This window comes from Eretmochelys imbricata, chromosome 18, assembly GCF_965152235.1.
Source record: "Eretmochelys imbricata isolate rEreImb1 chromosome 18, rEreImb1.hap1, whole genome shotgun sequence".
NCBI classification, from domain to species: domain Eukaryota; kingdom Metazoa; phylum Chordata; order Testudines; family Cheloniidae; genus Eretmochelys; species Eretmochelys imbricata.
In genome coordinates, this window is record NC_135589.1 from 16148598 (window position 1) to 16165023 (window position 16426).

Consider the following 16426-nt stretch of genomic DNA (forward strand, 5'->3'; position numbering starts at 1 on the left):
AGGCTAGTGATGAGGAGAGAAGGGTGAAATCTCTGGCCCGCAGAGCCAAAATATTAGGTTGGGGATGGTGGAGGGCCACAGAAGGTCATTCCCTTTCCTAGTACATCACAAGGCTTCTGACAAACAAAGCTCCCACTTAGCAAGGACTCTCTGAGGGAGGTGGTGTGCAGGGAGCTGAGCCAGGCTGAGATTTGGGTGATGGAACTGAAAGTATTTCGCCTCTCAGTATACGGCTGCACCGCAGCTGGAGCGAGCCTTCCAGCCCATGGACACGCTCTAGCTCCGCTTGAGCTAGCGTGCTAAAATTGGCAGTGTGGACATTGCAGCCTGGGCTCACCACCCAAGTATGGATCCAGGACAGGGGGCTGGAGCATACTCAGATGGCTAGCCCATGACACAATGTCATAGAATATCAGGGTTGGAAGGGACCTCAGGAGGTCATCTAGTCCAACCCCCTGCTCAAAGCAGGATCAATCCCCAATTTTTGCCCCAGATCCCTAAATGGCCCCCTCAAGGATTGAACTCACAACCCTGGGTTTAGCAGGCCAATGCTCACACCACTGAGCGATCCCTCCCCCCCACAGAGGGATATGTCCACACCGCTATTTTTAGCTCTGTTTGAGCTGGCCTGTGTCTGTCTACCTGGGTTAGGAGGCAGGTTCCCTGATGCAATGTAAACATGCCCTAGGTCGGTGGTTCTCAGCCAGGGGTATGTGCACCCCTGGGGGTACGCAGAGGTCTTCCTGGGGGTGCATCAACTCAACTAGATATTTACCTAGTTCAGTGTTTCTGAACCCAGGCATCACGGGACAGGTTTAGGGGGGTTGCAAGTGCCAGGCCGGCAGGACTGAACTCTCCTCTCGTCCCAAGGGCTTGGCCCCTCCACGTGGAGACGGAGGCACATGAGTGGGGCAGGACTTGCCCTGGCATTGTGCATATTGGGCCTGACCCCGAGATAAACAGAGGCCTTCAGGCTCCATGGCTGTCAAGCCAGCACCAAGTGCAATCACGCAGCAATGTCAAGGGGTGAGAAGGGCTAGCTGCAGGCTGTGTTTAAAACTATACATGGCATAGCTGCTGTTGCTTCCTTTTCACAGCCAGGAAACTGCCGACGTGGTCCTGGGGGGAGGTCTTTAAAATGATCCCAACTGCAGAACCAATTTCAAATAAACAATAGCAATTTGAAGATCAAAGCGCCGAAGCCTGTGACAGTGAGGGTCTGATGGGTGCGACAAAGGGAGAATAAAACGCAAATACACTGACGCGGCGACAGCCCCAAAATGAAGGTGAAATTCCCCCTTCCGGCTGCCAGGATTTAAGCAGATTAAATCTGAGCTCATCAGAGAAATGATTGGACAGAGATGGAGGGGAGTGCTTCGGGGGGGGGGGTAACTGTGGGTCCCCCCACCACCCAACCATCCACAGCTGCTGACGGATTCGCACTCAATTACCTGTTCCCATGGAAACAAGCTCCCGCTTAGCTGAAGGCCGCCATTGCCTCGCTGACCTATATTCAGCTGATTTGGGATCTCACGCTGCACTTGGTACCTGCCCACGGGCTGCGTGGGCACTCAGAGGAGGGGGTGAGGACAGCCTACACGGACAGAAGAGATGCTGTTTCCCCCACCCAAGGGAAAGAGCAGGTTGAAATAGACTTGAGCTAAGTTGCAGGCCCTCCACATCCTGATGATTCCTGGCCCTGATTCTCCTCTACTTCGCACCTGCTGTGTGGCCGAACTACAACGTATCCTCTGACTCTCACACACACACACGGGTGTGTGTGTTTTACATCCGCTTTGCACGGGTGTAAAGGAACGAGGCAGCCGGGCCTCAGACTGACGAGTCAGAACAGCTGGCCATGTGGCATCAGGGCAGGGGAAGGGGTTACGTTCCATTTTATAAGGGCTGGGGGATGGCTGACTCCAAATCTTACCCAACTGGGGGCTAGGAGACAGGCGTGGATTCGACGGTGCCAGTGTCCTCACGAGATTTCAAATGGTGGTGATGCAATGATTGCATGACTGGCTGATCTCTCCCATGAGAAGTCTGCTTCCTCCGCAGGCAGATAGCGCCCGTCCCCCCTACCTGCAAAGTTTATGTGCAACAGACGTCTACAGGCTCCATTTACTGCCTCGGACACACCAAAGGTGTCCTGGGAGGTGGGGATTGATTTTGGAGGATACGGGTGCCCTGTTAGAAGCTTAGAATTTAATGAGGCAGCAGGATTCTGAAGTGAAGACCTTGGGGGAAGTGTCTGCATGGATTTTGGCAGACAGCTGGGCACTGATCTGTGCTTTAAAAGCCATATCAATGTAGATGACGGACTAAGCAAATTCTCCACCTCATCCAGTTGGGGTGGCAGCAGTGACCAAACCAGGCTTGGCTCAAAGGGCTTCCTACCAGGGGTGGTGTTGGATCCGTGCTGCACAGATCTGGACTTTTGGGGGTGTTTGAGCTGGGGGGGGTCAGTGTGCCCCAGTATGATGATAGGAGTCAGCTCGTAAAGTGTGGATCCGGAACTGAACTTTCACACAGTTTGGGGATGCTCAGATCTAGGGTTTTGTTTCATGTCCAGCTTGACATTTTAAACTCAGCGGGGCCTGGCTTGCACCCAGAACTAGGAGCCTCCCCCGTGACAGCACAACAGCAGCAGGGGTCACCCCATCCCACTGCACAAATTGGATTCATGCTTCCCTTCCCTTGGATGTGTCCTTCACTCCAATCAGAGCCTTGAATATATACATAGCCAGTGCGTTGCAATCCTGTTTTCACCAGACACAAGAGGGTTTGTAGTTCATCAGGGAGCCCCAGCTGGGACCCAGTACTCACTCTTTCACAAAGTTGTGCAGCTGTTGCCGGACCGACCTCTGGGCTTGGTCAAAAAGGATCTAAGATAAAAGGAAAAAATAACAAGAAAAGATGAAAACGTGAAACTTTCCCTAAGGTGTGGCAGAAGTGCAGCACTGGGAGGGTTACCCGGCCTGGCCTGACAACGTCATATTTTACAAAGCTATGGGGAAGATCTGAGCTTGACTCCTCTTGGAATCCAGGCTGAGCCCAAAGGCTTAGGGGTCTTCTCCATCCTATGGGGGGGGGGGTTTGATTCCCAGCCCTGCTCCACTGACCCAGTGCTCCACACAAGGGATCTGTGCACACTCCCCACCCTAAGAACAACGCAGAGGTGGCCGGCACAGGAGCGAGTGCTCTACAGCGACTGAGGCTAACGTGGGATGCAAGAACACGTCCTTCCCAAAGCTGTCTGGCCATCTCCCCTGTTTATCCCCAGGTTCTGGATGTCCAATGTAACCTTTGGGGAAGCAGGGTTGCACTCCGCAGACACACGTCTATGTCTCCATCAGACCCTGTGCTGCCGTGCCTGGGTACAGGGAGATGGGTCGGGTGGCATCCTCACCAGAAAAGACAACAGGGCTGACCACGAACATGGAAATAGATTTTAGATTAAGACAGTTGATTCACATTCCAGGGATCCGAAGGGGGTTGGGGGAGGGGGCATTACTCCCGTGGACTGGCCAAGTGCCCATTACTTGGTACTACCACAATCAGTTCTGGTTTACATCATACATTTTTGCCACCCATTCAGTGCTCCCGTCACCATAAAAGGCTCCTGGATGGGAGCTCCTGTGATCCACAGAGGGTCATTACAAGCTCCCAAAAGAGCGTGCCTTAACATGCAAACACCCACGGCTCCCCGTCATTTGCAGAGAGGATGCACTTGTAACAGCATATGCCTCACTAGCTTGTATTTCCGACTGCGCCTCTCCCATTTGTCGAGTTCCTCGCTGTGTCAGCAGGGAGCACTGTCCCCTCAGACTGCACCCAGTGGTTTGGATTTCAGCAATGGGATATGGGCACATCTCCACTCTGCAAGCCCTGCCCGTCTCCACATCTGCAGGGCCTCTGGGTATCACTAGGGAGCCTCTGTCCTAAGGCACATGCAGTAAGCCACATGCCACCCCTCGCTTCTTCTTTAGGCACAAGCCCACTGTGCTAGCCAGGAGAGAGCCCCTAGAAGCAGCATAGCCACAATTCTAGAAGGAGAAAGGAAGAACTTGCTCCTGTCAATCATTTAAACCTCACTTCCCCACACTGGTCCCAGGCCCCTATCCACTTTACCAGTGTCTGCTACACACCCATCATATCTCTTGTGTATCCAAAATCTCCCCTCCTTGTTCTGAAGGGCATCTGGTCTCTTTTCTCCAACCGATACTGTCCCAGCAGGGCGAGGTCTGCCTGTCTGCTCCCCTGGCCCCATGGAAACACTGCCGTCATGATGAATAGGCCTTTGCATTTCAGACATGCCTTTCGATGATGCAGCACTTTGACTAATTGAGGCCAGATGGACAGAGGCTCCCTAGTGATACCCAGAGGCCCTGCAGATGTGGAGACGGGCAGGGCTTGCAGAGTGGAGATGTGCCCAACAGCAAATGATCCCCTGACATGGCATTGTTCATTGGTTCTTGCCAGGACCCTGGCTCTCTCCCTTCCAAACCATGCCCACTCTGGGAATCTGTACACAGAGAAAAGCTTGTTTCACTTACTGTCTGCACTCCCACCCAGAGGCCTGGATCCTGACCTGGGAGAGACCCACTCTATGGCAAAGAGGGAATTCAGTATCTACGTCCCATTCAGCCCTTGGACTTTCTGCTGACCCTGCCAATTGTGGAAGTGGTTTTTATGCCAGGGACATCTGTGCCCTGGGAACTGGGCTGAGACCCACAAAACTCGTGCCATGCCATTTGCCATCAGCCCACTGATCCTGTGCCTGAGTCTTTCCAGATGTGGTTACCTATGGCCCTTCTCTATGATGTGGAGCTAACTGTAAAACATCTTGCAGAGAGCTGCTATTGAGGAGAAGTGAGACAAGGGCCCCACTTCAAGCCTCCTTACTTCAACCTGCCTGGTGAACAGACCCAGAGCACATCAATGTCTCTTTGTTTCCTGTGATCAGCCTCTGTCTGTATCCATGTGCTGCCTTTTGCGTTATCCTTAGATTGTCAACTCTTTGGGGCGGGAGTTGTCTTTCTGTTCTGTGTTTGTACAGCGCCTAGCACGATAGGGGCCTGGTCCATGACTGGGAGCCAAGACGCTACTGCCATACTAACCATAAATGGACTGGGAACCCTCTGGTCCTATCTTTACTTTCTGCCCTAAGCTGCTGATTCACCCCCTGTTCCTGGAAGCATACAGGCCGTTCATGCTTATTTCCTTCTGAGGATGCAGTCTCCAGAAGCTGCATTGTAAATACTTTCCTTTGGCCGTGTAAGTGATTTCCAAAAGATCCAGACTGTTTTCACTGGGGGCTGATTCAGCCCCAAGAGTAAGTTCAGAGGAATGTTCTCAGCCATTGCCTATGGGAAGCTCTCACAAGGCTCTGGCAAGGCAGCTGGCTCGGGCTAATCATGTTCTTAACCCACCGCTTGTAAAAGGACCTTTTCGCGGTTTGGTTTGGTTTTCTGCCCCTTGCGTCCGCCCTGCCCACCTGGGTTTCTAGCATGATGCTCCGAGGCATCATATCCTGGCCATTTCTCCCTTCCTTATCAGATGGCCTTTCACACCTTGCTGTACAAATCACCAGAAGAACTGGTAGGGCAGATGCGACGGGTTGGTCTCACTCAGGTACCCAGCTCTGAGAGGATGGAGCAGTCCTCCTAACATAGCCACATTCACACCCAACACAGATGGCACTGCAGAAGGTGGCAGCTTGGTTGGAGGACAAGATCGTGGTCCTTAGGGATCTAACCGCCCACGCTGATATGCCTCCATCCCTCAGAAATGCCACTTCAAAGCCTAGCCGGGGAGCTGAGGGGGCACACTTCCATCCTTTTAGGCAAATAAATTGAGTTCAGTACAGTTTAGTGCTTGGGAGATTTATAGATGGGACCTTCAGAGAGCCCATGACAGGTGCCCAGATAAATACCTATGCAAATGGATAGAACTCAGGACCTATCCACTCTGAGTCACCCTGAAAGATCCCCTGAAGCTCTCTGCAAACTGTTTGGGATGAGTGACGCTACCTACATGAAAATAATAATACACAAGACAGTAATACCTCCCTCTTAGCAGCTTTCAACCTGAAAATGCTTTGCAGCGGAGGTCAGTATCATTATCCCCATATTATAGATGGGCAGACAGAGGCACAGAGAGATGATGTGACTTGCCCATGGTCACCCAGCAGCAGAACCAGCACCTGAACCCAGGTGTCCTGAGTACCTGCCCAGTGTCCTATCTCAGAGGCTATACTGAGTCAAGTAATGGCCTGTAAAAGCTCTGCAAAGGGCCAGTTAGAGATGAAGGGGGGGGTGTGTGTGTTTCAAAAGTGTCTAAGGGGTTTAGGAACATACGGCTCTGTTTTTTCCAGCAGGATTTGTGCTCCTAAGTCCCTTTGTCTGTCTGTGAAAACCAGACACAACACTGCACCAACAAGGTTTGCTTAAGGGAATTGTTTTTACCATGTCAGCCCATTGAAATGAAATTTGAATTCATTACACTAAACAGTATTAGACTCACAAACCCGTATCTCCAAAGTTTTGGTTGGATACATGCAGCACAGTGACTCTGGAAGCAATAGCTGCCGTTTCCAACATCTAGCTGTCTGTCTATTTCTCTCCCTCCCTCCCTATAATACTAAGATGGGGAATGACGGCCAGGGCACTGGAGGAGACGTCCCTGACACTTTTTGACAGTGCTGTGGGACTTCCCTGGAAGCTGCCAATGACAGGTAGAGGTGATCACGGTGGACCATCTCCACGGCAGCTCAGGTGCCCATTGGTAGTGAAGTGAATTTTGCCCATGACTATGGTGTGGCCTGCTACTGTAAGGCCTAAAGCATTGCGGGTGATAGATTTCAGCAGCAGCGTTGGCTGGATCCTCAAATACATTCGTTATGCAGACAAGACTGCAGCCAAGGACAAAGCGAGAGGAATGTCAAGTCTAGCTGAATACAAACGGTCAAGAATGGCCTCTAAATATGAACAGATTCAAACGAGGGCGGGGGGACCCAGACCACCCAGCTCACCAATGTAAATTATTTGCTGCTTTTGGCATCGGTCTGCCCTTTTGGAACACTCTCCAAAAGCCACTGGTCTACAACTTTTTCCATGAAGCTGCTCCCCGAGTGATGTTTACAAGTTGACCGTGCCTCCCTAGGCTTCTAATGCTGTCCAGGGGAAGGCAAAGAGCAACAAAGCCATCTGGTTTCCACCTGCACCCACATCTGGAGCTTTTCCATTATTGGCTTCCACCATGAGGACATGTTTGCTTAAGTCAAGGGAAGGGAAAGCCACTTCATTCGGCTGGCCACCGGCAGCCTGGAGGGACAAGGGGCTCGAGTTCCAGTACAGGGGCAGATCTGAGTGGAGAGCATCAAGGATGGAGGGATGGAGCTTCTCAGACTGATGAACAGGACTAACACCTGGGCAGGGCATTAAAAGAAGCACGCGTGTGTCTAACGAGGGTTACTCAGGGCAGATCTACACTTAAAAGTGCTGCATTGGCACACTGCGTTGCTGTCGCACTTTAATGAAGACACTCTAAGCCAACGGGAGAGAGCTTCTCCCATCGGCATAGCTCATCCACCTCGGCAAGAGGCCACAGCTTTCCCACCGACGCAGCCCTGTCGACACCAACGCTCAGTCCAGTATCACTACGTTGCTCAAGGGGATGGATTATTCACACCCCAGAATGACGTATACCAAAGTAATTTTGTAGTGTACACCAGGGCTTAGAGCTCAGGCCAACAGAATGGGAGCCTAAACTGTCCTCCCCTTTTTGGTGTGGGTGCCCTGCCCCTGCGTTTAGGTGGTGACTAGGATTGCTGTGCACACTGATGCCTGGTTAGGGAGATGGCCTCTGCCACTGGGAAGAGAAATGTCCCTCTGCTGTCATGGCATCACTCCGGGATGGATTCTGGGAAATGGATGCTTGCAGTGATCACCCAAGAGAACAGCCCAGGTATATGTGGGGAGGGGGGAGATTGGGGGTCTTTTCTTTTTTATATATATATAATTTTAATCCAAGATTAACACTTTTCATGGGTGGGTTTAAGTGGAAATAACGTCAGACCGGCATAATGCAACGGGCACCCTCCAAGCACCCACACCCACCTCTGCTCAGACCTTCACTCCTGACCTGCTGCCTGCCCCCTCCCACCCACTATTCCAGTCCTGAGCCCCTCACAGCCCTGCCAATGCCCCTCACTCCTGACCTGCAGCCATGCCTGATATTCCTGGCCTGAGCAGAGACTGCCAGTTGTTTCGGTGGGTTTGTGATATGGACTGACCACTAAACCCTTTTCTAATTAAGACGGGGGTTTGCACCCTGAGCTCAGATGATGAGGAAGTCTGTGCGGAGAAAACCTCTACTTTCAGCCTTCTCCATGGGACACCTGATGATAGCTGGGCATTTCAAGCCTGCCAAATCTCAGCTGAGCAACAAGAGACGCCTGCTTTGATACCAGCTCTGCTCTTTTATTAATTTTGCCAGCTGAGACCATCTGCCGGAAGCTTTCTAAATGGCTCCTCCATTTAATTTTCAAAATCAAATAAATAGATTCAATCAAAAGGGGTTTTATGAGCTTGATTTTTAAATACAGAATTGTTCCCTGCCTCGTTCCAGCTTCCCCCAGCGTGCTTGGAACGCATCCTTTGGGCTAAGATTTTCCAGACTCTGTGTCACCCGCCCTTTCTCCTAGACACTGGGATTTCAGCCTGACTCACATGCTCTAGTGCTGCGTGACAAGGATCAGCAAGAGAAGGGGAAGGGGAGCGAATATGTTTCTTACACTCCAGGGGTAGATCCTAAATATCACAAAATGGACTAACACAGGCAGTGTTCTTTGTATGCTACATAAATGCAAATTGTATTGAAATGAACAAGCCCCATGAACCTGGGGTGAAATCCTCCACTGGCGTCAATGGGAGTTTTGTCATTTACTTCAATGCGGCCAGGATTTCATCCTGGAAGCAGCAAGAATGGATCAGCAAACACAGAATGCATGGTTATTTGGAGGCCTACATCCTCCATAGAGAGGGTCCCTGTTGCTAAGATATTGCCCCGCCAGTACATTAGCTGGAAGGATTGTTCTGTACTGAGAAAGGGAAACTAACACTGATTTCTAAGCAAGGCAGAAGTTAAGCAGAAGTAAGTGTCTGCCAATCACTCAAGAGAATCACTCCGCCTATCCCTAAAATGCAGCCACTTCTGGGGTGGGACACTATAGCTATTTAAGAGCAAATAGTAACACTGCACTACCTATATGACAGGAACTGAAAAGTACTGCATCTAACAGAAGAGACAGGGATATTTATGGAGGCACAATGCAATATCTGAGTAGGAATTTGGCCAGTGCATTGGGCTGAGCATCCCTGATCAAAGTGTCCTGGGATCTTTAGTGCCCAAAAGCGATCCGAAGTTTCGTTTTATGTTCTATCGAAAAGACGGCACCTCCTACAGCACAGCATGTCCCGGGCCTGAGCCAGCTCCCACTGGAGTCAACAGAAAGATTCAGTGGGAATTGGAATAGATGCCCTACCAATCTGGAGATTAATCCATGCTACTCTGTCAAGGTAACTGCCACATTTTCCAAAAGAATGGCCCACTCTGAGGTCTAAGAATTATTCCACAGGCCAGAGCTAGGACTGGAGTTAGCTCGGCGGAGGTTGTTCCTGGCATCCAAACCTCTTCCCTTCACACATGCACTGTGCGACTGCTGGCTTAGTGGTATCTGATTTCTCCACGCTGAGCAAGGGTGTGGCCGTGGAAAGAGCACGCAAATACGACTGAGGCTGTTCCAACAAAGAAACAAGTTTGGACAATTACAACATATGGGGCATCCTTCCCTGGTGTCAGACTCTTCCCGCAGTTTACTTCCTGGCTTTTCAAGTTTCTGGCAACCAAACCTAACAAGCCATCTGACAGGAGGAGTCTCTCATCTGACCCAGATGGAGTTTCTGGGCTACAGTGAATCCAGCCTGGTGTTTAAAGAATACTGTTCACTGGAGTGACAGGATGTAACAAGCATTCACTACCCCTTGCCAGAGGCCCCACCACCTTGGCACACCTCGCCCTAAGAAGGTGGATAGGAAGAGCAGCAAGTTCAGACATCCAGAGTTCGCCTAGAGAGAGACCTCTCATGATCAGCTGCAGGCAGAACCAACAAGAGTTGGTCTTCTGGCACCTAGAAGGGCCTGGAGCAGGCAGAGGCCAATGAGAGCCCAGCAGGCCAGATAAAAAGGGCTAACTGTTTTCACTAGAGCCCAGTTGTGGGGGAAGCCAGAACAGGGAGGAGGGCTCTCTCTGCCATAACCCAAGTAACCTGACCAAGTCAGGGGCCTACCCTTGACAACACCAGCCTTGTGTTCTGTTAAACCCGAAAGGGGACCAGACTGAGAGCTGACCTAGTCAGGAGGCTAGCTCACAGAAGGGGCAGACCGTTGCTGAATCAGGACACAAGGGGACACTAGAGAAGAACCCCAGTAGTGCCATGTGCTGAGAGATGGGGGCACGCTAGTAGTGAGTGCATGCTACAACCCGTGGTGGGAGAAGTGGGTTGACCGAGCCTGCCTTCCTAGCAAAGGGGAGAAGGGAATAGACATCTTGCACAACAACAGCAGGCCCAGGCTGAGGCCCAGTAACTGTTCCTGGAGGGGCAACAAGAAGTTGAGCAAGCCACCTAGTGAGCTGCTTCATCTACAGTGAGTGACTCTGGTGGTATGCCCCATCACAATGGGAAAATCTCCCCAGCTGCTTTTCAGCAAGGTCCTTCTCATTCAAGCTGTGTTACAAGGAGGGGAAGAGACTTATTCCAGGCCAGTGAGCTAGCAGGGATTACATATAGAGTTTGGCTGAAAGAAGAACCAAGCAGATCTTACATCCAAAACGTGAAGGGCACCTAAAACTTGAAAAAGTCCAGATCAGATGCTTCAGCCCCTCACACATTATTACCACTGCTTCTGCATTTCTGGCTTCCAGCTGGCATTGCAAAGAGAAGTTCCTATAATACTTTAAAAGCCTCTCAGGTTATTCACCCAGGAGTAGGAAGTACCTAAACATGACAAGGAAACTTGTTCTCAGCCCCAAGTGATTCAAGAAGTTCACAGAAAAAATCCAGATCTGTGGGGATATCTCTGAACCCAACCACCAACCTTTTGGTGGTTCACTACACTAATGAGAACCTGGAATTTCCCTGGGTTCTGAGCGTTTGCTCTAACTGGTTGATCTAGGTCCTGATTTTGGTGGGGCTGTATCATAGCCTACAGGACATTAAATTATCCCAAAGTATTTGGGGGAGGGGAGGCTGGTGAAATGTCATTGCAAGGTGACATGATGACACCAATGTCATGATATGGTGACACTAATCCTACTGGACTCACTTTGTCAGCTGGCAATTCTGCATCCATTTAAATGTTTCCCACTAGAGCAGCCTGATGCGTTTGGCACATCACCATGTGCGGTAGGAAGCTACTCATAGCCCCACCAGCTCTGTGGGGAGCAAGCAGCTTGGAGGAATTCTCCTTTTTCATCCTTTAGATATTTCTCTCTCTTTGCCTTAAACACAACACAATCAGCCCCAAGACATCTGGCATCTGCCTCACTGACTCCTCACAGCTTGGGTGGCTTTTTCCTTGACAGCAGGAAATGCTTCTCAGCCCATTCAGTGAAGCTACATCGCCTCTGAAGGCGGCTGCGGCTGCTAGATACCGTGACGTAGCCACAGCAGCTAGGGATGGACCGGACGGTTTAAGGCCGGATGGGGATAAGGCACAGAATAGCACTGACTGGGCTGGTTGGAACCGCGCTGGAGAGCAACTACAATGCCACAGCTTCGGAGTCTGAAAACAGCCTGGGGCCGCTAAAGGGCCATACATGGGCTTTATGGGCTCCACCCGAATAACTGTATTGCCCCCGCATTTTCACGTGCATGCTTTTTCCTTCTTATCTCAGTGATTCCTGATAGATGAGGTAGCTAGAGGGGAACATTCAAGGGGTGGATAGACGGACACATAGAGAGACATGGAGATGGATGGATACAAAGACAGAAAAGCGGGGGCACGCGGGGAATAAACCTCGTGGGAAATTTTCTGCATTTTGATTTTGTCAATGAAATTTCTCAACAAAAAAACCAGGATGAACTTTCCATAAAAAAATCCTTGAAACATACATCCTGTTTTTCCACCCGTTCTGATACATGGATAAATCAGATCAAGAGAGAGAGATGGATTATTTATTATTTCATATGTATAATAGGATTTTTGGAGCACTCCGATAGATCAGCAGACCCCATTCAGCTCAGTCAGCCCTACTATGGCACCCCCTTGGTGTCTCCCTGACATTTATTTCCTCTCAGGGGTCCTGATGACATGAGTTTTGCTCTTGGGCTTTGAGTCCTGGCTGGAAATTCCCTGTGTGGATGGATAGCTGTGTATTACTAGGTCGTGTCTCTGTTATCCTTTGCATGCCCAACAAATCTTGCAGTAAGTATCTACCCAAAGGACTGGCTGGAACTGATTACTAGCCAGGTTGACCTGTAGCTTCAAGCCTGAATAAAATTTCACCAGAAACCATACATGAGACATGGCTAGGGTTAGGGGATAGTCACTTTAGGCTACAGATGCCTGAGTGTGGGAATGCTCCTTAGCCTTTCCACCAGAGGCACTGGGGGAGGGGGAGGGTGTCCCATCACACTTGCCCTTTCCCTAGCTGTGGGATGCTGACAGCTCTGAGCTTTCAGTGTGTCGAACACACTTTACTCTGGGCAGCCAGTCAGCATTAAGGGGTTGCCATAAAGGACAGCCTCTGCTCTAGACATGTAGGGGGAGGATTACACTACTTCTGCAGGAGCTCTGTATTCGGAGGAGACAGTGACTCCACTGGGCAGAACAATGGCAGGGAGCTGGGATTCCCAATCAGCAGTTGCTGGGGACCAGTCTCCCATTCAAGGGTGTGGTTTAATGGCCATTAGCACGGGGCTACAGGAAACCTACGTGGGCTACTGCACTGCCATCATTCCACACGCCGTCATACTGCCTCATTACTCTCAGTCCAGCCGCCCATGAAGCTGAGAGCTATTGATCCAGGACTGGCAAAGGCCTTTCTCGCCTTTAGCTATGGGCAGATCTTGTTACTCTCACATTTAATTACATTCACCAGATTCTATAAAAAGAGGCAAAAGTTGTTTTCTCATATTTAATGGCCCAGCCGATGGTTAATGGCTCTGAGCTTGTGTGTATTTTGGGGCAGGTGCTGGCAACAGAGAAAAGAAGGGGTGCTCAGTGCCTCAAGTCTAGGGAAAGCAGCCACTGATCAGCTACCTTGGCTCAGCGAGCAGACTAAGCTGAGACGCATTTGGGACAAAGGAAGAGGTTGTAATGTAAGAAGCACTGACCCAGCACCCCCTACTGGGCAGCTCATGGGGCAGTACTGATGGGACAAATAGAGAAGGGTCCATGTTATTATTACTCCCTATTATGAATAATAACAAAGACATGTTTGATGAGGGTTGGTTTTTTCAGTCCCCCCTCCCTATCATTACTCCAAACATATTTTTTCCAATTTCTTTGTTCTGAAGCTTAATTCAATTGCACGAGCCAGGTTCAGGAGCTGAAGCAAGAGAGGCCAGTTGCGAGCTGATCCAGAAAAACTCCACCCAAACTCTCCCCCCATGACACGGCAGTCGGAGGTGTGACTCCAGCACATGCAGACACACCCAAGCGGCATGTGCTTTGACCTCGCCAGCTGCAGTAACCATAGCAGGGAAGCTGCAGCAGCGCAGCGGGCAGCCTGGGTGGCGTAAGCCCACCCGGGACCCTGGATTATGTGTTTAGGGGCTAGCCCATGCTGCGATGGCTTCACATAGCCTTCGTGAGAACACACCTGACCGCTGCAAAAGGTGACTGAGGCAACAGTGGACCAATGGAACAACTCTAACTGGCTCAGGATCAGTGCTACCACGACCGAGCAGTGTCTCCGAGTGGTTTAGCCCGGTCGGGATCAAACGTACATCACAAAGAGATGGGAGAGAGCCATGGACCCTGCCTGGGTTGCTTCTGGAGCGTGTTTGCAGAGGGGAGGCACAGTGAAGAAGGAAACCAGTGCTCAGAAGCTATGCCGCTCCCCACAGGCCAGATACAATGGGAAACCTGGCCTAATTGCAAGCTGTCAGGGCGCATTGACAATACCAATGCCAACGGCCTCAAGAGGTCAGCATTGCCGCACCGGTGGGATCAATGGTATGGTCTACCATGCATTCCAGCTCCGTCTTTCAAGCCTTTAAGTGTACACTACTGAAAGGAATGTCCTGGAAAGCCTATTGTTTAAGATTTTGAAAGGCTATTTCCTCCACAGCAGCCGGTGAAATTAGCCCCATATAACCGGCATGTGACAGAAACTCTTCCTCTGGGCTTCCGAGAGTAACCACTGGTCCCCGTAACATTAACCAAAACAAACAAGACCCACTGAAGAATGAGAAGTTCAAGGTATCTTGGACCTGGACCTTCTGCATCATCATCATCATCAACACAATGTCTCCTTGTCTCTCCTTCTTTTCTTTCGTGGTATAAAAATATATATATTCTCAGTAAACTAACCACACACAGGAGCCATGCTACGTTGTCAGGGCATCCGACCTTCAGGGTGCGGGACCCCACTTCCGCTGGCCTCCACAGCATTGCGGGTCACAGCCTACCCGCCGCAGAAGCAGGTTTGGACTCAAGCAGGGCAAATGCACAATAGCATTTGCCTCTTGCTGCCTCCACTTGCAAATCAGATCACAGAGTGGCTAAAAATTAGAAATGGAAACCACCATCACCACCCAGCACCCGCACGCCAGAGCTAGCAGCCAGAATCAGATCAAAGCATTGCAGCCCTTCAGAGACAAAACTATCATGTGCCATTGGCAGAGAACAGGTGCGCCAATGCCTGAGGCCCCAGGCACTGGCAAGGAATTGAGTGATTGAGATAAACCCAGATGCTCCTGGCAAGTGATCTCCACCCTATGCTGCAGAAGAAAATTTAAAAACAAACAAACAAGGTCCCTGCCAATCTGACCTGGGAGGAAATTCCTTCCCGACCCCTACGATGGGGATCGGTTACACCCTGAGCACGTCATGTCCCATCTAATGAACTCCTTTAGCCAATACAAGATGACTCTCTGCACTGCATTTTCTAGTGTTCGGCTAAGCAGTCTGTTGACTGTGGTAGAGTATTTGGAATTCCTCCAGAGTGGGATTTTTCCATGGAACAATCTTGTTTTCTCACACTGTGTCTCTTTTGAATTCCAGTAGGAGCCCTAGGGCAATTGCTGTTTTCAAATGCACTAGTGCCATCCCACTGAAGTAATACCTGATTTTTAGCTCCTAGCATTCTTCATTTCGGTACTAAACCTACTGTCCTTGCCCTCACCCCTCTACTTCCCCCTCACCAGCCTTTCACCCTTACTAGGGCAAAACGTACCTAATTAAAATGTTGCTGTGGCCTTTACATGCACTAATGTAATTATCTGCACAACACTCACTCTGAGGTATGAAAGTATGGTTAATCCCATTTTATGGATATGGACACTGAGGCACAAAGAGATTAGGTGACCTGCTTGAAGTCCAAAAGGAAAGTGGTGGTGGATGGGGGTACTACCAAGGCTGCCAAGTCCTTGCTCCTTGCCTTAACCACAAGATCATCCTTTCTTTGCAGTGGATTTTGCTTCAAATAAGCCATTGTCTTTTCCTGCCTGTGTCATCCCTGCCTGGGGATGCATTAGCATATTAGTTTTCTCCATTCAACAATGCATTTCATATGTGGATTTTGCAGGGAATCATCCTAGCAGGACTAGAAGTAGGGATGTTTCCCAGGCCAATGCTCCAGCAATAAAGGTAAAGAACAAGTGACTTTAATTTCCTCCAACTGAATTTTAGGGCATTCTTCCTTCTTTTTAATTTGTTCCAGCCGTACATACTGTACTGGACACATGCCTGGACGAAGCACTGGTCACCGCTTCATAGCTGACATCTTTGTGCCTGGATGAGCCAAGATGTTCACACAAACATACACAAGAGAGGAGACAGCAGAAGAACCACTAAAAATAACTTGGCTAATGGCACAGGCATCGTAGCTGGCTCAGGGATGTTACAGTCACTCCAAAGACATTTCCTGGGGATGAGCGATTGCACCCAAAAACACGCAGGAGCGAGTCTTCCGACATATGTCTTGCTTTGGGCATGCAGCGAGCAAAACATGAGATGCCATCTCTTTGAAATAGTGCAATCAGCGGTACTTGTGAACAGTGGAGAACTCCCCCAACAGGACAGGACAGAATGGGATGGGGCAGGAGGGGTTATACCATTGGCGGCACCACTATGGTTTTGGCTCTGGGAACGTTGTCACTGCTTATTGGTGTTCCCAGAAGAGTCACTCTTGG

General features: G+C 50.2%; 1 protein-coding gene across 1 annotated transcript in view; it reads right to left on the bottom strand.

The window, feature by feature from the left end:
• ACAP3 (ArfGAP with coiled-coil, ankyrin repeat and PH domains 3) overlaps window positions 1-16426 on the bottom strand; it is a 118733-nt gene that overhangs the window by 62919 nt on the left and 39388 nt on the right. Inside the window, exon 5 of the mRNA XM_077837201.1 lies at window positions 2830-2888. Within this exon, the coding sequence (XP_077693327.1) occupies window positions 2830-2888 (59 nt within the window). The remainder of the gene's footprint in view (window positions 1-2829; window positions 2889-16426) is intronic.